This window comes from Pituophis catenifer, unplaced genomic scaffold, assembly GCF_029215685.1.
Source record: "Pituophis catenifer annectens isolate HBS135680 unplaced genomic scaffold, rPitCat1.0.hap2 SCAF_1, whole genome shotgun sequence".
Lineage (NCBI taxonomy): Eukaryota > Metazoa > Chordata > Lepidosauria > Squamata > Colubridae > Pituophis > Pituophis catenifer.
The window spans coordinates 18,650,398-18,667,190 of NW_027256881.1; the positions used below are offsets into that span (position 1 = coordinate 18,650,398).

The window sequence follows — 16,793 nt, forward strand, 5'->3', positions numbered from 1 at the left end:
CTATAAAAAGAAACGTAACATGGTTAGGGTAAAAGCCCTAGTTTTAAAACCTGTTAATCCTTTATTTTATCTTATCTAGCTCCTGAACTTCAGCAGTCATAACACCAGACCAGGGTACAAACTAAGATCCTTGTAATAATACAAGTATTTAAATATCTGGGAATCTTTGCCCAAAGTCTAGGACAGCGGTCCCCAACCTTTCAGTCTACAGGGACCACTAAATTCATAATTTAAATCCCGCGGACCATTAATATGATCTGCCTAATGACCGGTTGGATGGGTGTGGCTACGTGGTTATGTGGCTGGATGGGCGCGGCCAACTCAATGTCACTCACATAGAGGGGTGCCTTGCCAGCCTCTACTCGCTATCCTCTCCTGCCTGCCCAGGCTCCTTAGGGCCCCAACAGGAAGCAGTTGTTGGAACTAAGCAGCCACCATGAGAAAGAGTTGGAAAAACAGCTGGCTCAGTTCAAACTGGATCTGGCTGAGAAGGAGGCTCAGCAGAAGCACCTCACCGAGGACTATGAGCATAGGCTTTCTAAGCAGAGGGAAGACCTGTAGGAGTGCAAGGCCAGGTACCAGCGCCTGAAGGCTCAGCGGGCTGAGATGGTCAGCCAATTCCAGGCCATGAGGCAGTCCCACTGGAACAAGGCCCTCCAGCTCTTCGCCACCAGTGGCACTTCCCTCCAGCCTTCGCCCAAAGCCCCAGCACCAGGAGGCCAAAGCAGACCCCAAGTCGGAATTTCCACCCCCCTCCGACCCACAAAAAGACCCCGAAGAGAGAGACTCTCTGCAGCAACACAAACGTTCATTGCACGTATCCAGCCCAGGGGCCGTAGGTTGAGGACCTCTGATTTAGTGCAATATAAAAAAATGCAAATAAATTTTCTGCGGACCACCAAATTTTTCTCGTGGACCATCAGTGCTCCACGGACCACCAGTTGGTGACCACTGGTCTAGGGTGTTTATTTTTTTATTATTCCATTTATATGCTGCTTTTTTGACCACTTTAAATCAGACAAGAATTCTGGGTCTCATACAGTAGATCTCAAGGCCTTTAGTGTGACCCTGTCATCTTTCCAAAAACTGCGTGATTGTTGTTGTTAGTTGTGAAGTCATGTCCAGCCCATCGCGACCCCATGGACAACGTTCCTCCAGGCCTTCCTGTCCCCTACTATCCTCTGGAGTCCATTTAAGCTCACTCCGACTGCTTCAGTGACTCCATCCATCCACCTCATTCTCTGTCATCCCATTCTTCTTTTACCCTCAATCTTTCCCAGCATTAGGCTCTTCTCCAGTGAGTCCTTCCTTCTCATTAAGTGGCCAAAGTATTTGAGTTTCATCTTCAGGATCTGGCCTTCTAAAGAGCCGTCAGGGTTGATCTCCTCTAGGACTGACCGGTTTGGTCGCCTTGCAGTCCAAGGGACTCGCAGGAGTCTTCTCCAGCACCATAGTTCAAAGGCCTCAATTCTTTGGCGTTCAGCCTTTCTTATAGTCCAACTTTCACAGCCATACATTGCAACTGGGAAAACCATAGCCAAAAACTGCTACCAAGCTATATGATGAAAACTCTAAAGAGAGACTAAACAAACTATGGTTCCATATTACATGTAATCAGGGTGGATTTGATTTAAATCAAGTCGATTTAAATCACAATTTAAATCATGATTTAAATCACTAGTAAAAAGGCTTGATTTAAGTCAACTCGATTTAAATCATAATTTTTAAAGAACAACTGTCATCTCTGTCCCACAGCAGCTCCTTCTCTGACCTGCTGTTGACTCACTGAAGTCCCAATATTGCAGAATATACAGCCTCATGCTACATACCATAACTAAGCTCCATTTCATGCTGAATAAACTAAATTATTAATGTATCTTAAATAGAAAACTATCTTTAGATATTTACTCCAAAAGCATTTTATTAAAATAAATTTGATAAAAATCAAAAAAATCCGATTTAAATTTTAAAAATCCAATTTTTAAATTTATTTTTTTTAAATCATTGATTTTTGTCCACCCTGCATTTAATTAAATGCCTGATCATCAGAGGCTTTTAAAAGCATATTTTAAAGAGGTTGTAGAAAAAATGTTTTTAAAAGAAAAAAAAGCCTCTGCCGATCAGGCAACTCAACTGGGATCATCAGAGGCTTTTAAAAGCATTTTTTTACAACCTCTTCTGCCAAAGAGGTTGTAGAAATAATGGTTTTAAAAGTAAAAAAAAAAAAAAGTTGGCCACGCCTACCCAGTCACATTACCCACCACCACCAAGCCACGCCCACAGAACTGGTAGTAACAAATTTTATATTTCCCCACTGAGTCGCTCCCTCTCAGAACCGCCCTACCTCACAGGATTATTATTATGGGGGGAAATGGAACATCTTTGGAGGTCCTATATAAAAGGAGGGAAACCTAACAAATGAATAAATATCACACAATCAGCTGCATCAGAAAAAGAGGGGTCATCTCCAACCTGGTTAGTTTTCAAAAGACTCCTTTGGATATGGTATAACAGCACTTCAGGGAAGCATCTGATGTGAGAAAGCAATAAAAAAAAATCTACAAAATCTTTACAATATGCCCCTTGCATGATTATTATACACACCACGGAATGTTTTGAAGCTCTCCTTTCTCTGTTATCATTCCCTCTAATTGGGAACTCAGGTGGAAAGTGCTGATGGAAATAAGAAAAAAAAATAGCAAAACTGGGACAATGAGAAACGCAGAGGTATCAGCACGTCCAGAGAAGCCCTGAGCTTTGCAGAAATGTATCTACCTGTTTAAGCAAGGAATCTTAAAGAACAAAAGGCAATTCTTCTCCATCCAATGAGGTCCAGATATGCAGCATGGCTTTTAAAAAATGCCAGGCAGAACAATCCCAGCCAAATTCCTGATGTCAACTAAAGTCATTCTGCATGCTATTTATCCTGCTTTCCTATTCACCCCCAGCATCTGGTCCACTACTTCTGGATATGGAAGTTCTACCTCATCCTCAGTGTTCATTGCAGTAATTAGCCTCATCCACCAGGACAGTCCATCTCAACTTCACACTGTCATGTATGGACTGCAGCTTACATTCTACCAGGGAACTAGAGAGGAATGGAATGGAATGGAATGGAATATAGATAGATAGATAGATGATAGAAGGTAGGACAGGACAGGACAGGACAGGACAGGACAGGACAGGACAGAATAGAATAGAACAGAATAGAATAGAATAGAATACTTTATTTGGCCATGTGTGAGTAGACACACAAGGAATTTGTCTGTGATGCAGAAGCTCTCAGTACATACAAAACATGTACACTGAGAGTTATATTGCCAAAACATCTGGGAAATCTATTTCATGTATATAACCCTTTTTTCCCCCCCAACATCTAATCTTGTGGCCATCGCATCCCTTTCCATCGCCTGATGAAGCAGCACACAAAGTGGTTGAAAAAAAAATACACTTCCAGTTCTCCCAACCAAAACAAACCTTACTTTCACAGCGGCTACAGGTGCTGGAAAACATGAATGCCAATGCATTGCCAAGGCAAGCAAAGATGGAGAAGAAAGGAAAAGGGGGGGGGGATCACCCTGATTTCTAATTCCAGCAATCAGGACCATCAAGATGAAAAACTACATGTTTCTCCATCCCCCTCCTTTCCTACCACCCACCCCCACACAGGACAGGTTGCTCCAGTTTTTAGCCAGCTCTGCTCCTTATCACCCACCCCATCCGCCATCTGCTTCCAGGGGTGCCACGAGAAAAGCACCCAGCTACTTATGAGCTTAAGCTCGTAGAATGAGACTTAGCAATAAAACCCAGTGCACCAACCCCGAGCTTTTTAACAGTTCATCGTGATATATTATTAATCGTTTTTATAATGCGCTTGCATAGATTGCTGCTGCTCGGGGCTCTGTTCTGTACCTAGGATTGGCAGGGAAGAAAAATAACGAAATAGGGCAGACTGATTTCCTTTCTTTTCCTGTTTTGCCCCTTCTTCCACAGTGGCCCTGGAGAAAGAAGCTGTAAAAAAATACCAGTCAGGGAGTCACACTACAAGCTGAGCACCCAGCTGCAGGCACAAAAGAAAATCGCCAGGACAGAAGGAATGTTTAGGGAAGGCAAAGTTTGCGTGCCTGGTTTGGATCAGCTCTTAAAATCTGCTCCCTCCTCTGCACCCCGAATCTAGGCATGGTCTTTGCATGCAGCTTGCAGAGAAAAAGGGAGAAATTCGTGCCAGATCCCATGTCATTCCACCTACACCAGTTTTCCAGACCTGTGGAAAAATCTAGTTTTTATTTTCCACTTGGGGAGACCAGAAATAAAAAAGCAGACCAAACTCAGTTCAGTTATGATGGCGTAACCAGATCCCCTATTTCTACCCCAGCAAGTTTGTTCGGTTCTTGTTTGTGAAAAGCAAGCATGGGGCAACTTTGGAGGTCCTATATAGGGCAGGGGAAGGAGGCAAAGCCGGAATCTACTTCTGCTGTGGGTTCAATTCTAAACCACCAGCTTGTAAACCCTTTGGTTCTCACCTAGTCTGCATAATCAGACTTTCTTAATGGAAAAGTGTCAGTTACAAGTGTGTATTGTTGGCAAGGGAGGGGATGAGACATTAACTCCTAGCGATCCTGAGAGCATTGCTGCGGGCAGGTATTAAGATACTTGGGGTGGGGGGGGAGACAGGCTGCTTGTCTCAATCTCCCCCCAAAACACACAGCACGGCTTTGCTTCATTCTGCAATGTAGGGTCAGCTGCAAACCACCCATTAAGAGCAACTTCCCAAGCAGATCCTGGCATTTCTCTTTTCCCAAACCTACTAGCTTCTTTCTGCCTTCCTCAGCCAGGTCTTCATTAAAGGCCCAGCTGGCGAAAAAAAGGGAGGTCTGAAAAAGCGAGATGATGGTGGGCTGCAGAAAACCGAAAGAATCCCCTAACCCAGAAGATATTTTCTAGGATCTCTAGTGGTTACTGCAGGTTTTGCATTCGCTGTTGTAGAATAAAGGAGCGATTTATCAAGGGAAAGGAAGGATTTGCACGCACCAAGACATGCAACCAACAGGGGAAAGAAACCATGGGAAAGTAACCCACAAACTCTTTCCAAATAAAACAGATCCATGGCAGAAATACAAAAGAACGGGCTGAAGATATGAGCGAGCAGAAATCAAAGGGGCCCACTTCAAAACCTCCTTCAGCCATTCCTACAAGTGCGTCACGATCCTGAGCCTGCAAAGAGCGCACAGCCCTCATCAAGGCAATCCAGACATTGGAACTACAATTTGCAATTGGCAAATCCGGAACCAGCTTTATCTGAGCTGCTAACGTTGCACGTGTTCCTCGTGTTTGGGGTATGGTCTGGAATGCCCAACGAGGAAAGACAGCTGGGAGATGGGATCCGGGGACAGCGTTGCAAACCACAGGACTGTATAATTTCAATCAGAGGCTGGAAATGAAATTATTTCAGCCCTCTTCTTCAGACAGATGAGCAATGGATCTTAACTGAAAGCAACAGACCCATGCCTTTCCCTTTTTCCATTCAGAAAAAAAACAAGCTGGTTATCAAGCTTTAAAACTAGACAGACCTCTCCCCTAAAAATCTAGGAGCAGGGTGAATTCAAGAAAGGGTACCTGGCAACAATTCTGGCAGGAAACAAAGGGCAGCCAGAGATGTCCTGGAGCTTCCAAGGAAGATGCAGGCACTCAGAGAAGAAAACAAGGACCTGGTTTGGGATCAAGAAGCAAAACAGAACCTCCATGTTCCGAAGCAGCTAAGCGCACCACAAATACAGCAGTCACACTCTGACTTCTCTCTGGCTAACACTTCCTGAGTTTTAGCAAGCAAGCAGAGCCAGATGTTTATTCCATGAATCTGTCTTTTTTCCATAACAAGGGATTTTTTTAGAGGATTTTTTTTTCCTTTTCCTTTCTTCTTTCAAATGTTATTGTATTTTATCTTATTTTATTACCGCTTTGGACTATTGTTAGCTATCCTGGATGGGGAGTAAATTGTAATTAGCTATCTCATGGCAGCTGAAAAATGTTTGCACTGAAAAAATAATCAACTGAAAAGCGAAAGGTCGCTGCAGCCCATGCAGCGAAAGCTCTAGACTCAATGGAGCCCTGGGTCTGATCCAGTACAAGTGGTTTTAGAGAAACTATTAGGCCCGAGAGTTCAACAGAGCCTCCAAATCAGGGGCAGTATACCTGTGAGTACCAGTGACATATCAAAATTGTTCTCTTGGTGTCCCGTTTTTTGAAGTCCTACGGAAGAGAAAGCTGGAACAGATAGATTCATCTTCTCCTGACATTCTGGACTACATTTTCCACAAACCTTTGCCTCTAACCCTATGGAAGCCTAAGCCTAAAATAATGAATTGAGAAGTCATCTTCTCAATTGCCTATACTTGAGTTGGATGGGTCTCCTTTGGTCTAGGAGAACTTATTCAGGACTGAGAAAATCATTCTGTTGGATCAGATCAGATAACGTCTAGTCCAGCATCTGTTCTCTTCAAGACTAGTCTCTGGGAAGCCTGCAAGCCAGATAAGAACGCCAAGCTACCCACAGAAACTGGTAAGGAGAGCCCTTGTGCCTCTGACAGGGGGGAGGGGGCAGGCATATAATGGCTTGCTGTCTGTCTTCAGAGCGTTCCTCCATCTTATAGAATGTACTCTGGGCAGACAGGCAACTGAGATTAATATTGAAGAAGAAAAAGTCGCACTCCACACAGACTGATAGCTCTGTGTTTGGATGCACTCTGCTTATGCTTAGAGGCACCAGATCCAGAAGTAAAAGCAGCCACTGAAAATGGCCCAAAGGCTACAGTAGGCCTCCTGCCAGCCAACAGACCAGTTTTCCACAAGCAAAAGCATCAAGTTGTAAATGCTGAACGTTGGAGATGGAAGGGACATCTTTTCCATCAACCCTAAAAGAACACTTGCTCAGCTCAAAATCCCAGGTACCCCCAACTATCTGCCACTCTCTTTCATGTTGCATCCCATGTAACCAGCATCATCAGCCTTCAATTCTGAGCGTTAAGCCAGCACTGACTCAAATTAAGCCAGGAGGCAAAACAAGAACACAGGGTAAGTGTGGGAGATGCCCAGGAGATGCCCATTCCTCTTGGAATTGGGGATCTAGCTGGCCATGACACCAACTAGTACTAACCTTGAAACCCTTCACCAACTCCAAAGTTGTGGGCATGGTGAGATGGAAAGGCACTCTGCACATGCTTGTATGACCTAGCGTTGATCAGTTTACTGCATCCAGTCCCTTAAGTCTGACACGCCACAGTAGCAAAAAAACAAATAAACCAGTGCATATACAAGCTCAAAACACACTTTAAAAAAAAGAAACCCTGATTGTTTGCAAATGCATTTTGCACATGGTGTTACTTGCAATTTCCCCAGAATTGTATTGCTTCTCACAAGCGGCAAAAAAAACACACACACACAAAAAAAAAAAACCCAGCTAATTGGCAGGAGGAGTTCCAGGCAGTTGGGTTAAACTCTGTGCCTTTTGCCTGGATTCAGACCAAAAAGCCTGTCGCGGGTTATTGCTTTGCAAAGGATGCTGCTATCAAAGCCGGTTTCTTCCCCACCTCATTAAACCCCCGAGCGACCCTCCCCTTCATCATCATCATCGGCGGCGGCGGCGGCGGTTCACTCACCGTGGCTGAGGAGGGCTCCGATGCAGCAGAGAAGGGCGGCGGGTCCGGAGCGCGCCCTCCTCGCCAAGGCCATGGCGGAATCCGGAGCGAAGCGTGGAGAAAACCGAATCCAAAGCACGTGCGATCCGAAACAGAAGCCAAAGACTGAGGCGAAAGGGGGCTGGGGGGGGAGGGTCGGGGAAATGAGGCGCGAGGGGGGATCCAAGGAGGGAACAAGAGGTGGGGGGGCGCCTACTTCTGGCTTGAGCCAGCCCAGGATCGGCCCAAAGGGGGTGACCGCCCCTCGCCAAGAAGCTGGGGGTCGGTGGGATGCAAGAGACTAGAGACAACCGAGGGGGCAGGGACAAAACGTAGCGGCCCCACGTGCAATCCGGCCCGGATACTGGATGGAATTAGGGGCAAAACGTGTGGAAGGGGGGGGGGTATAAAGGAATTAGAGCAACGTTAAGCAAAAAAAAAAAAAATCCAAAATAAAAAATCCAGGGGGAGAAAGAGCTGCAAAAATGGAGAAAAGGACCAGCGCTGAAGACCTTAACGATGCAGCCCCCTCCTCAAAGTAATTAGGACCTGAGGAAAAACCAAGTGCGGGGAGACGGGAGGACGTGGATGAAAGAAGAAAGGCGGTCGGTCTCCCCGAAAGGGGGAAAAAATGGGTGGGGAGGGGGGATAGAGAGAGAGAGAGAGAGAAGGGGGGAAAGAAAAAAAAAAAAACCACACAAGCTTGCCGCTGTAATCCGATTGCGAGTCGCCGGGGCGATTCTTCTTCGCCGGGGCGGGCGCCCGGCGGGATCCTCGGAGATGGAGAAGAAGAGAGTAACTTACATCCGGAGCTGCGAAAGAGAAGAAAGTTCGGGATGCTAAAAGAAGCAGCGGCGGCGGCGGCGCTGGAGCTCCAGGGGGGCGGGGGGGGCGCCGGGGAGAGAAGGTAAGCCGCCCCGTCTAAAGCCCCCCCTCCCCGCCGAGGGCGCCTCTCGGGAATGGGGATTCCGGCGAGAAGCAGCCTTGCACCCCCCGGACGATCGCTTGGCTTACAGGCAGAGAGAGCCGCGGTTGGAGTGCCGGAGCTTCGGGCTCGCCTGCCGCCGCCGCCGCCGCCCGTCCCTCAGTCCGTCTCCGCGGCGAAGATGCGCCGATCTGAGCCTTCTCCAGCCGGGAACAGCAGCCGAGAGAGAGAGAGAGAGAGAGAGAGACTCCCTCCGCCCCCTCTAGCCTGCCCTCCTCCCCGCGTTCTCCCTCCGTCACGTGTTTTCCCAGGAGTTTTCTAACGCCGCCGCCGCGGCTCTGCAAACACGCGGCCGGCGGTGCCCGTGCGAACCCGGGTCCCGTTTCCCTTAAGAGCAGGTATTTTGTTCCAGCGCTGCTTACAGGAATCCGGGTTGCCTGAGGCAGGGAGGGCCAGAAGCGGAGATGGGGGTGGGTGGGCAGCCAGCTGGACTCCCTGCGGGGACTGGGTTGCGCACACACACACACACACACACACACACACACACACTCACAAGGAAGAAATTACGGAGCTCGCGGGTTGCGTTCCCACGACGCGTGACAGAAAGTAGGATGGAGACCTGTTTTAAGGGCTGCATTTTTATTTTTTTAAAAAAAAAGATGATTTAATCAGTGAATGGTTTGGGGTGTGGTGCGAACCCTAGAAGATAGGGTGGGTTAAAATCCGGGGAGTAGGGTAAGCTCGTGAGAATACATTACAAATCAAAGAGTCACGCAACAAGAAGCCGTCCTTGAAAGTTGATGGATTGATATTTGTTTGCTTGCTTGCTTGCTTGCTTGCTTGTTTATTTATTTATTTATTTATTTATTTATTTATTTATTTATTTATTTTTGCCATCAAGACAGTGTCAATTCTTAGCAACTGCACAGATAGCAGCCTGTCTTCTGGACCTGTTGAAATTACAGTAGTTGTTCCTCTATTTACAGTATTTATATAAATATAAATACTGTAAATAGAGGAACTGTATAAATACTGTAAACACACACACACACTAATATATATATATATATACATATATATATATATATATATATATATATATATATATATATATATATATATATTACTGTGCTCCTTGACTTTCCGTATTGCTGCCTGCAGGTCAATTGCATTTTCAGCTATCAGGTTGAAACCCTGCCAGGTTCTAGTGCAGGTTATTGATGTTTCTTCCTCTAGTGGATTGGAAGCCCAAGCTCAGCTTCCAATTCAGCCGTTTGTGTGTGTGTGTGTGTGTGTGTGTGTGTGTGTGTGTGTGTGTGTAGCATATAAATTGGATGAGTAAGAAGTGAGTCTACAGGTAGTCCTCGACTTAGGGCCACAATTGAGACCACAATTTATGTTGCTAAGGAAGGTTGTTGTTAAATGATCTGGGCCCAATTTTTATGATCCTTTTTGTCATGGTTATTAAGCAAATCACCCTGGTTGTTAAGTGAATCATATAGTCACAAAGAAAAATTCACTTCCTCTGTTGACTTTGCTTGGGAGACACCGATTGTGGCAAGTGGAGATCACGTGACCTCAGGACATTTGCAGTCATTGTAAATGCATGCCGGTTGCCAAGCACCTGGATTTTCATTCTATGACTGTGGGGATGCTGCTATGGTTGTAAGTGCGAGGACTGGTTAGTTGTAAAATCACTTTTTTAAGTGCTATTGTACAGGTAGCCCTCGACTTACAACAGTTCATTTAGCGACCGTTCAAAGTTACAACAGCACTGAAAAAAGTGACTTTTTCACAGTTCTGAACTTTGCAGCATCCCCATGATCATGTGATCAAAATTCAGATGCTAACTGCTTCATACTTATGACCGTTGCTGTGTCACAAAGTCATATGCGATCACCTTTTCCAACCTTATGACCAGCAAAGTCAAGGGGGAAGCCAGATTCACTTAACAACCAGGTTGCTAACCTATCAATTGCAGTGACTCACTTAACAACTGTAGCAAGAAAGGTCGTAAAATGGGGCAAAACTCACTTAACAAATGTCTCACTGAACAACAGAAATTTTGGGCTCAATGGTAGTCGTAAGTTGAGGACTAACTGTAATTTTGAATGGTCGCTAAATGAATGGTTGTAAGTCAAGGACTAGCTATAGAACTTTTTTTTTGCCCATCTGGAACCAGTCTGTTTCTCCCCTTTTCCCAAGAACCTTTCACAGCATTGACACTCAAAGGCCTTTCTAACAATCAACGAATCACATATTCTTTATGGCATTCTTTGGCTTTCTCAGCTATCCAAGGTGCATTAACAATAGTGCTTCTTGTTTCTTGATCCTTTCTAAAACTAGCTTGAACATTTGGCACACGTTTTAAAGATGCCAAGGTTGAGAAACACTAATTTAGCAATTCCCTTTCCATCTAGGGCTGTAACCTAAATTAAATTTATCCTAAGCATTATTTTGCTAGTGTGTGAAATTAAGGATATTGTGCAAAGGTTTGCAAACGGTTATAGGAACTGAGTTGTCTTGTCTAATGAAAAAATGGATTAAGGGAGACATGAATAGCACCGTTCCAATATTTGAGGGGCTCCTACAAAGACGGGGGGGGGTCAAACTATTTTCCAAAGTACCATAAGGCAAGACCAAAAGCAATGGGTGGAAACTAACCAAGGAGAGAAGCAACCTAGAACTAAGAAGAAATTTCCTAAAGGTGAAAGCAATCAACCAATGGAACAGCTTGCCTTCAGAAGTTGTGGATGCTCCATCACTGGAGGCTTTCAAAAAGAGACTGGACAACCATTTGTCTGAAAAAGGGTCTCCTGCTTCAGCAGGGGGTTGGACTAGAAGACCTCCAAGGTCCCTTCCCACTCTATTATTCTATGTTCTGTGTAAATCTGGTATCTGTACATAAATTGACTTCTTATAAACTGTTGGCTACCGTGTCATTCTCCAGATTTGATGGCATAGTTTGTTAACAAGTTTTATTACCGTAATTATTCTTCTGGTGCTCTATTTCTGTAGATATTCCTACAATTTCTATTAACCTTCCAACTTGGATAATGGCTAGAATGTTAAACTAACTTAATCTTCTAATATCAGAGGATCTTGTATGCAGGAAATACCTTCTTAAGACATCTTGGGTGTCAACATCTTTACTCTACTGGATTTTAGTATAGTTGCTTCCATTTCTCTTTGATCTCCTGTGGAACAGTTTCTATCTCTCTATGGAATCGCTCAGCATATTAATTCGAGATTGGAACCTCTTTCTGGAGATCTTTTGGAAGATTTTCCGCGTTTTTCTGTGCCTGTTTCCATCTTGGATGTCTTACAGATGTCCTTATAATGCTGTTTCTCATCTCTTCCAACAGCTCTCTGAAGTTCTTTGTTAAATTCCTTCATGAGATCTTTATCTTTTCTTGGCTTTGGCTTCTCTTTTTGCCCATTCCCACCATCTGTTCTGATACGCATTTTTCTTTCTTCTGACTCTCGGTTCTTGCCAATCTCTTTCTACATTCATCCACAAAAACACATTTGGTTTCATTTCATAGTTTCTCTGATTTCCTATCAATGAGGTCCAGGATTTTGAAGCATGTTCTCCTTGAAAATGGTGAAGAAATGATTCAAGGTCATAATTGTGGATTGGTTTTGTTCTACTTTGATTTGGAACTTGTCTGTGAGCAGTTCACCATCTGTTTTACAGTCAGCTCCTGACCATGTCTTTGTTGTTACAACTGGGCTTATCTTCCACCATTTTCATCTATTTTCAAATTGGCTACCAATAATATACAGGTAGTCCTTGACTTGAAACAGTTCATTACAACAGCTTAAAGTTATGATCGTTTTTCACACTTACAATCATTGCAGTATCCCCATGGTCACGTGATCAAAATTCAGATGTTGGGCAACTGACTCATATTTATGACGGTTGCAGTGTCCCAGGGTCATGTGATCCTCTTTTGCGACCTTTTGATGAGCAAAGTCAATGGGGAAGCCAGATTCACTTAACAACCGTGTAGCTAACTTAACAACTGCAAGGATTCAACTGTGGCAAGAAAAGTCATAAAATGGGACAAAAGTCTCACCATCTCACTTAGCAACAGAAATTTTGGGCTCAGCTGTGTTCATAAGTGGAGGAATAACTGTAATCAATTTGATATCTGTATGTTCCATCTGGTGATGTCCATGTATATTAAGCGTTGTTTTGGTGTTTGGATAATGTTTCTAGGAATGAAGAAATCATTAGATGGCAGAAACTAATAAGTCATTTGCCTTATTTCCGAGGCCATACAGTCCAACTAGTTTTTACTTATTATTTCCATCTTTGGTATTTCAGTCTCCAACCATATCTTGCTTGCAGATTTCGTCAATTTCAGTTTGAACTTGATCATAAAACTCATCAAGTTCCTCTTCTTCTGCATCAGTGAATTGGAGCATAAACTCAAATAATTATCATGTTAAAGGGTTTGCCTGTGAAGTATCATTGCTATTTACTAAATTGAACTCAATTTAGTGGAGTTGAACCCTGCCTTTGCTTTCATAGTCAGGAAGAATTCTCCTCCTCCTCCCCCTTTTTCTTCTCCTTCTCCTTCTCCTCCTCCTCTTCCTCCTCCTCCTCCTTCTCCTTCTTCTTGAACTGGTTCTTCTGAATAAAAGGATGCATTTTAATTTTCCTGATGCCTATGATGTCAATGCATAGTTGGTACGAATAGAGCTTCCCCATGTTCATCCTTCTATGTTTCCTGTTCCCACTATAATTCTGCCTTTGTCTCTTGGGGTTTTCTTTTCCTGCATGGCAAAATCAGTAACGAGATGTCCCAAAGACTTAACTTAGCTCCACGATAAGCTCCAGAAGATCATCAGCATTTCTTGAGTAGCGTATTGAGTGCCATTTGACCCAAGGGGCTCATCATCCAGCACTATTTTGTCAATCACGGTATCTTGTCAATCCATGTGGTTTTCTTGGGCAAAATGCAAGAGTGATTTACCATTGCCTTTGCCTGTGCAGTGTGAAATGGTTCTTTTGCCTTTATCACGAAAGTGATCGTCTGCTTTCAGCATCTTCCCTCTATTGCTGCTGCTAAATATAAGTGCCTGCTTGCTTTTGACATGCAGCTGGGCTGCTATCATTGTTGTAGGTCTGCCTTAGGTGAATCCATTGGGAGTTTGGCATATATTCCCAGCATTTTTCACTCATTCCACCCAAGAGCATCCCCATTAACATAATGAGGTCGTTATGGCAAGATTTGGGGGGGGGGGGGTATCTTGAAGATTAAAGGTAAAGATTTTCCCTGTCCGGTAATATCTGTCTCTTAAGGAGCAGTGCTCATCTCCATTTCATAGCTGAGGGATCCAGTATTGCCCAAAGACACAGTGGTACCTATTTATTTACTCGCATTTGCATGCTTTCAAACCTCTAGGTGGGCAGGAGCTGAGGGAGGAACCAGAGCTCACTCCATCGCATGGTGCTCAGGTCTCAAACCTGGGCTGTTCAGCTTTCCCGCTGGCAAGCTCAGTGTCTTTAACTGCTGAATTGTAATACTACCTTCAATCAATAGGTACTTCCTTCAGAGAAAAAAGCTTTGGACTATTGGCCTAACCAGGGCAGCTACAAATTGAAGATGCATTCATCCATCATAATAAACCTGCCCAGGGTTAACCTCATTTAATTAGTTGCAATTCGACTTTTGAGTGACTTCTGGGTTATTGACTCTGCTCCTGAGGGTGCAGATGTTAGGTTCTCAGGTATTCAAGGCTACCGCTAAATGGCTGTTGAAAACCATGGGCAGGAGGGTCTTTTCCAATTCCAGCTGGTAGACCAGTTGTAACCGTATTTGGAGCAAATGGGCCATGTACAAATAGAATAGAATAACAGAGTTGGAAGGGACCTTGGAGGTCTTTTAGTCCAATCCCCTGCTTAGGCAGGAAACCTTACATCAATTCAGACAAATGGTTATCTAATATCTTCTTTAAAACTTCCAGTGTTGGAGCATTTACTCATATCATAACTCATATCATTATCTCTACAGGTAGTCCTCAACGTATGGCCACAATTTCTGTTGCTGAGCAAGGCGATTGTTAAGTGAGCCACCCTCAAATTTATCCCCCTTATTTTTTAATCACATTTGTTAAACGAAACGCTGCAGTTGTTAAGTGAATCATGCAAATCCAGCTTCCCCCGTTGACTTTTACTGGTCAGAAGACAGCTGAGGCCATAAATGGTAATCACAGGACTTCAGGAACCTCAGCAAGCGTCATAAATATATGCCTGATACTAAGCACCAGAATTTTAATCATGTATATCTGTGCTGTGATAGTCATAAGTGTGAGGAACAAATATAAGTTACTTTTTTCAGTGCCGTTTTAACTTCGAATGGTGACTAAATGAACAGTTGTAAATTGAGAACTAACTGCAATGTGTTCGACAAGGGGCTGCCTTTAATGACGACATGGAAAACTTATTTGGGGCAAAGTACAGCTGCCTAAAGGATGCCGTGGCTAAAATGCTGAGCTTGTCGATCGAAAGGTCAGCAGTTCAGTGGTTTGAATCCTTAGTGCCGAATAATGGGGTGAGCTCCCGTTACTCGCCCCAGCTTCTGCCAACCTAGCAGTTCGGAAGCACGTAAAAAATGCAAGTAGAAAAATAGGGACCACCTTTGGTGGGAAGGTAACAGCTTTCCGTGAGCCTTTGGTGTTTAGTCATGCCGGCCACATGACCATGGAGACGTCTTCGGACAATGCTGGCTCTTCAGCTTTGAAATGGAGATGAGCACCGCCCCCTAGAGTCGTGAACGACTAGCACATATGTGCGAGGGGAACCTTTACTTTTACCTTTACAGCTGCCTACTTATTGACTGGCACCAAATAGCAGGAATACACTATATACCAACACCCCTGCATTGGTTGTGAGTGGATTTCCCACTGCAATTTGAAGAGGAAGGTTTAACCTTTAAGGTAGTGCATGGCTTGCTACTAAGATACCTACAAGGACTGTTTTCTCCAACAGGAATTAACCTATCAATTGCAAACATCCCAGGAGAAACTTCTCATGGTTCCTACTTCTGTGGGAGAGCTCAAACTGGGAAGAAACGTTTCTGAAATGGCTTCTACTCATCCCATCCTGACATTGATATGAACGTGGGTGTTTGCTGGTTGTTCCAAAATATATGTGGATTATTTTGGTACTTGGTATTCATTTTACAGTGGATGTTTGAATGTTTGTGTACTACAGATACTTTAAATTGAATTCCATGGTGAAGCACCGAGAGACTTTCAGTCGCAACCATATAAAAAATTAGTAAATAAAATGCTTTGTTGTAGTGTTCCTATGCCACCAACTCCATATGGACTCCTGATGTTCTACACAAAATCCAACAATGTAAACATAATAAATCCACAACATAAATAATTAATAATAAAATGGGTGGGCCCCCCCCAAACATATGGCTCTATGACATCAATTACAAGTAGTCCTCAACTTACGACCACAATTGAACCCAAAATTTATGTTACTAAATGAAACATTTGTTAAGTGAGTTTTGCCCCATTTTATGATCTTGTTTGCCACAGGTGTTAAGTGAATCACTGCAGTTGATAAGGCAGTTGTTAAGTGAATCTGGCTTCCCCCTTGACTTTGCTTGTCAGAGGATCGCAAAAGGTGATTCCCTCCACAAACACACCTCACCATAATCAGTATCTCTGGCCAGTTTGGTACTCAAGCTTTTTTGGAGTGGTGTGTAGTGTAGATGGCTCTAGCAGTCACCCGACATATTCACCCAAGAAGAACAACAAGTCCCACCAAAACCATTGAAACTTGGCAGTAGCTCTGTCTTCCATTGATTCGAGAAATATCGTCAAGATATGATTTTTTAAAAAAGGCAAAATGGCAGCCATGATGGTGCAATCAAAGCTTCACCTGCTGCTTATATGTGCCATGTGCGTGACATCTTGACTTTTTTTCTACCATACTCCATGGACACCCCTGATTCATTCCAGTAACTCCAGCCACACATTTCAAGGTAACATATCACCAGTCACCATGATGAGGTTAAAAAAAAAAAAAAGGCTAGCATGCTGTACAAACCCTGAAAATGATTTGTTTCATAATCGGAATGAATGTGAATATTGAAAAGAAGGCAAGTGATCTTATATATGTCTACTCAGAGGTTGACTGTATTGAATCCAACAAGCAAACATGGGAC

At 43.9% G+C, this 16,793-nt stretch overlaps 1 protein-coding gene across 1 annotated transcript in view; it reads right to left on the reverse strand.

Moving 5' to 3' along the window:
* The window catches only part of TMEM132E (transmembrane protein 132E), a 280,216-nt gene extending 272,488 nt beyond the window's left edge, over window positions 1–7,728 (reverse strand). Inside the window, exon 1 of the mRNA XM_070946164.1 lies at window positions 7,656–7,728. Coding sequence (XP_070802265.1) covers window positions 7,656–7,728 — 73 coding nt within the window. The remainder of the gene's footprint in view (window positions 1–7,655) is intronic.
* Between the last annotated feature and the right edge of the window lie 9,065 nt (window positions 7,729–16,793).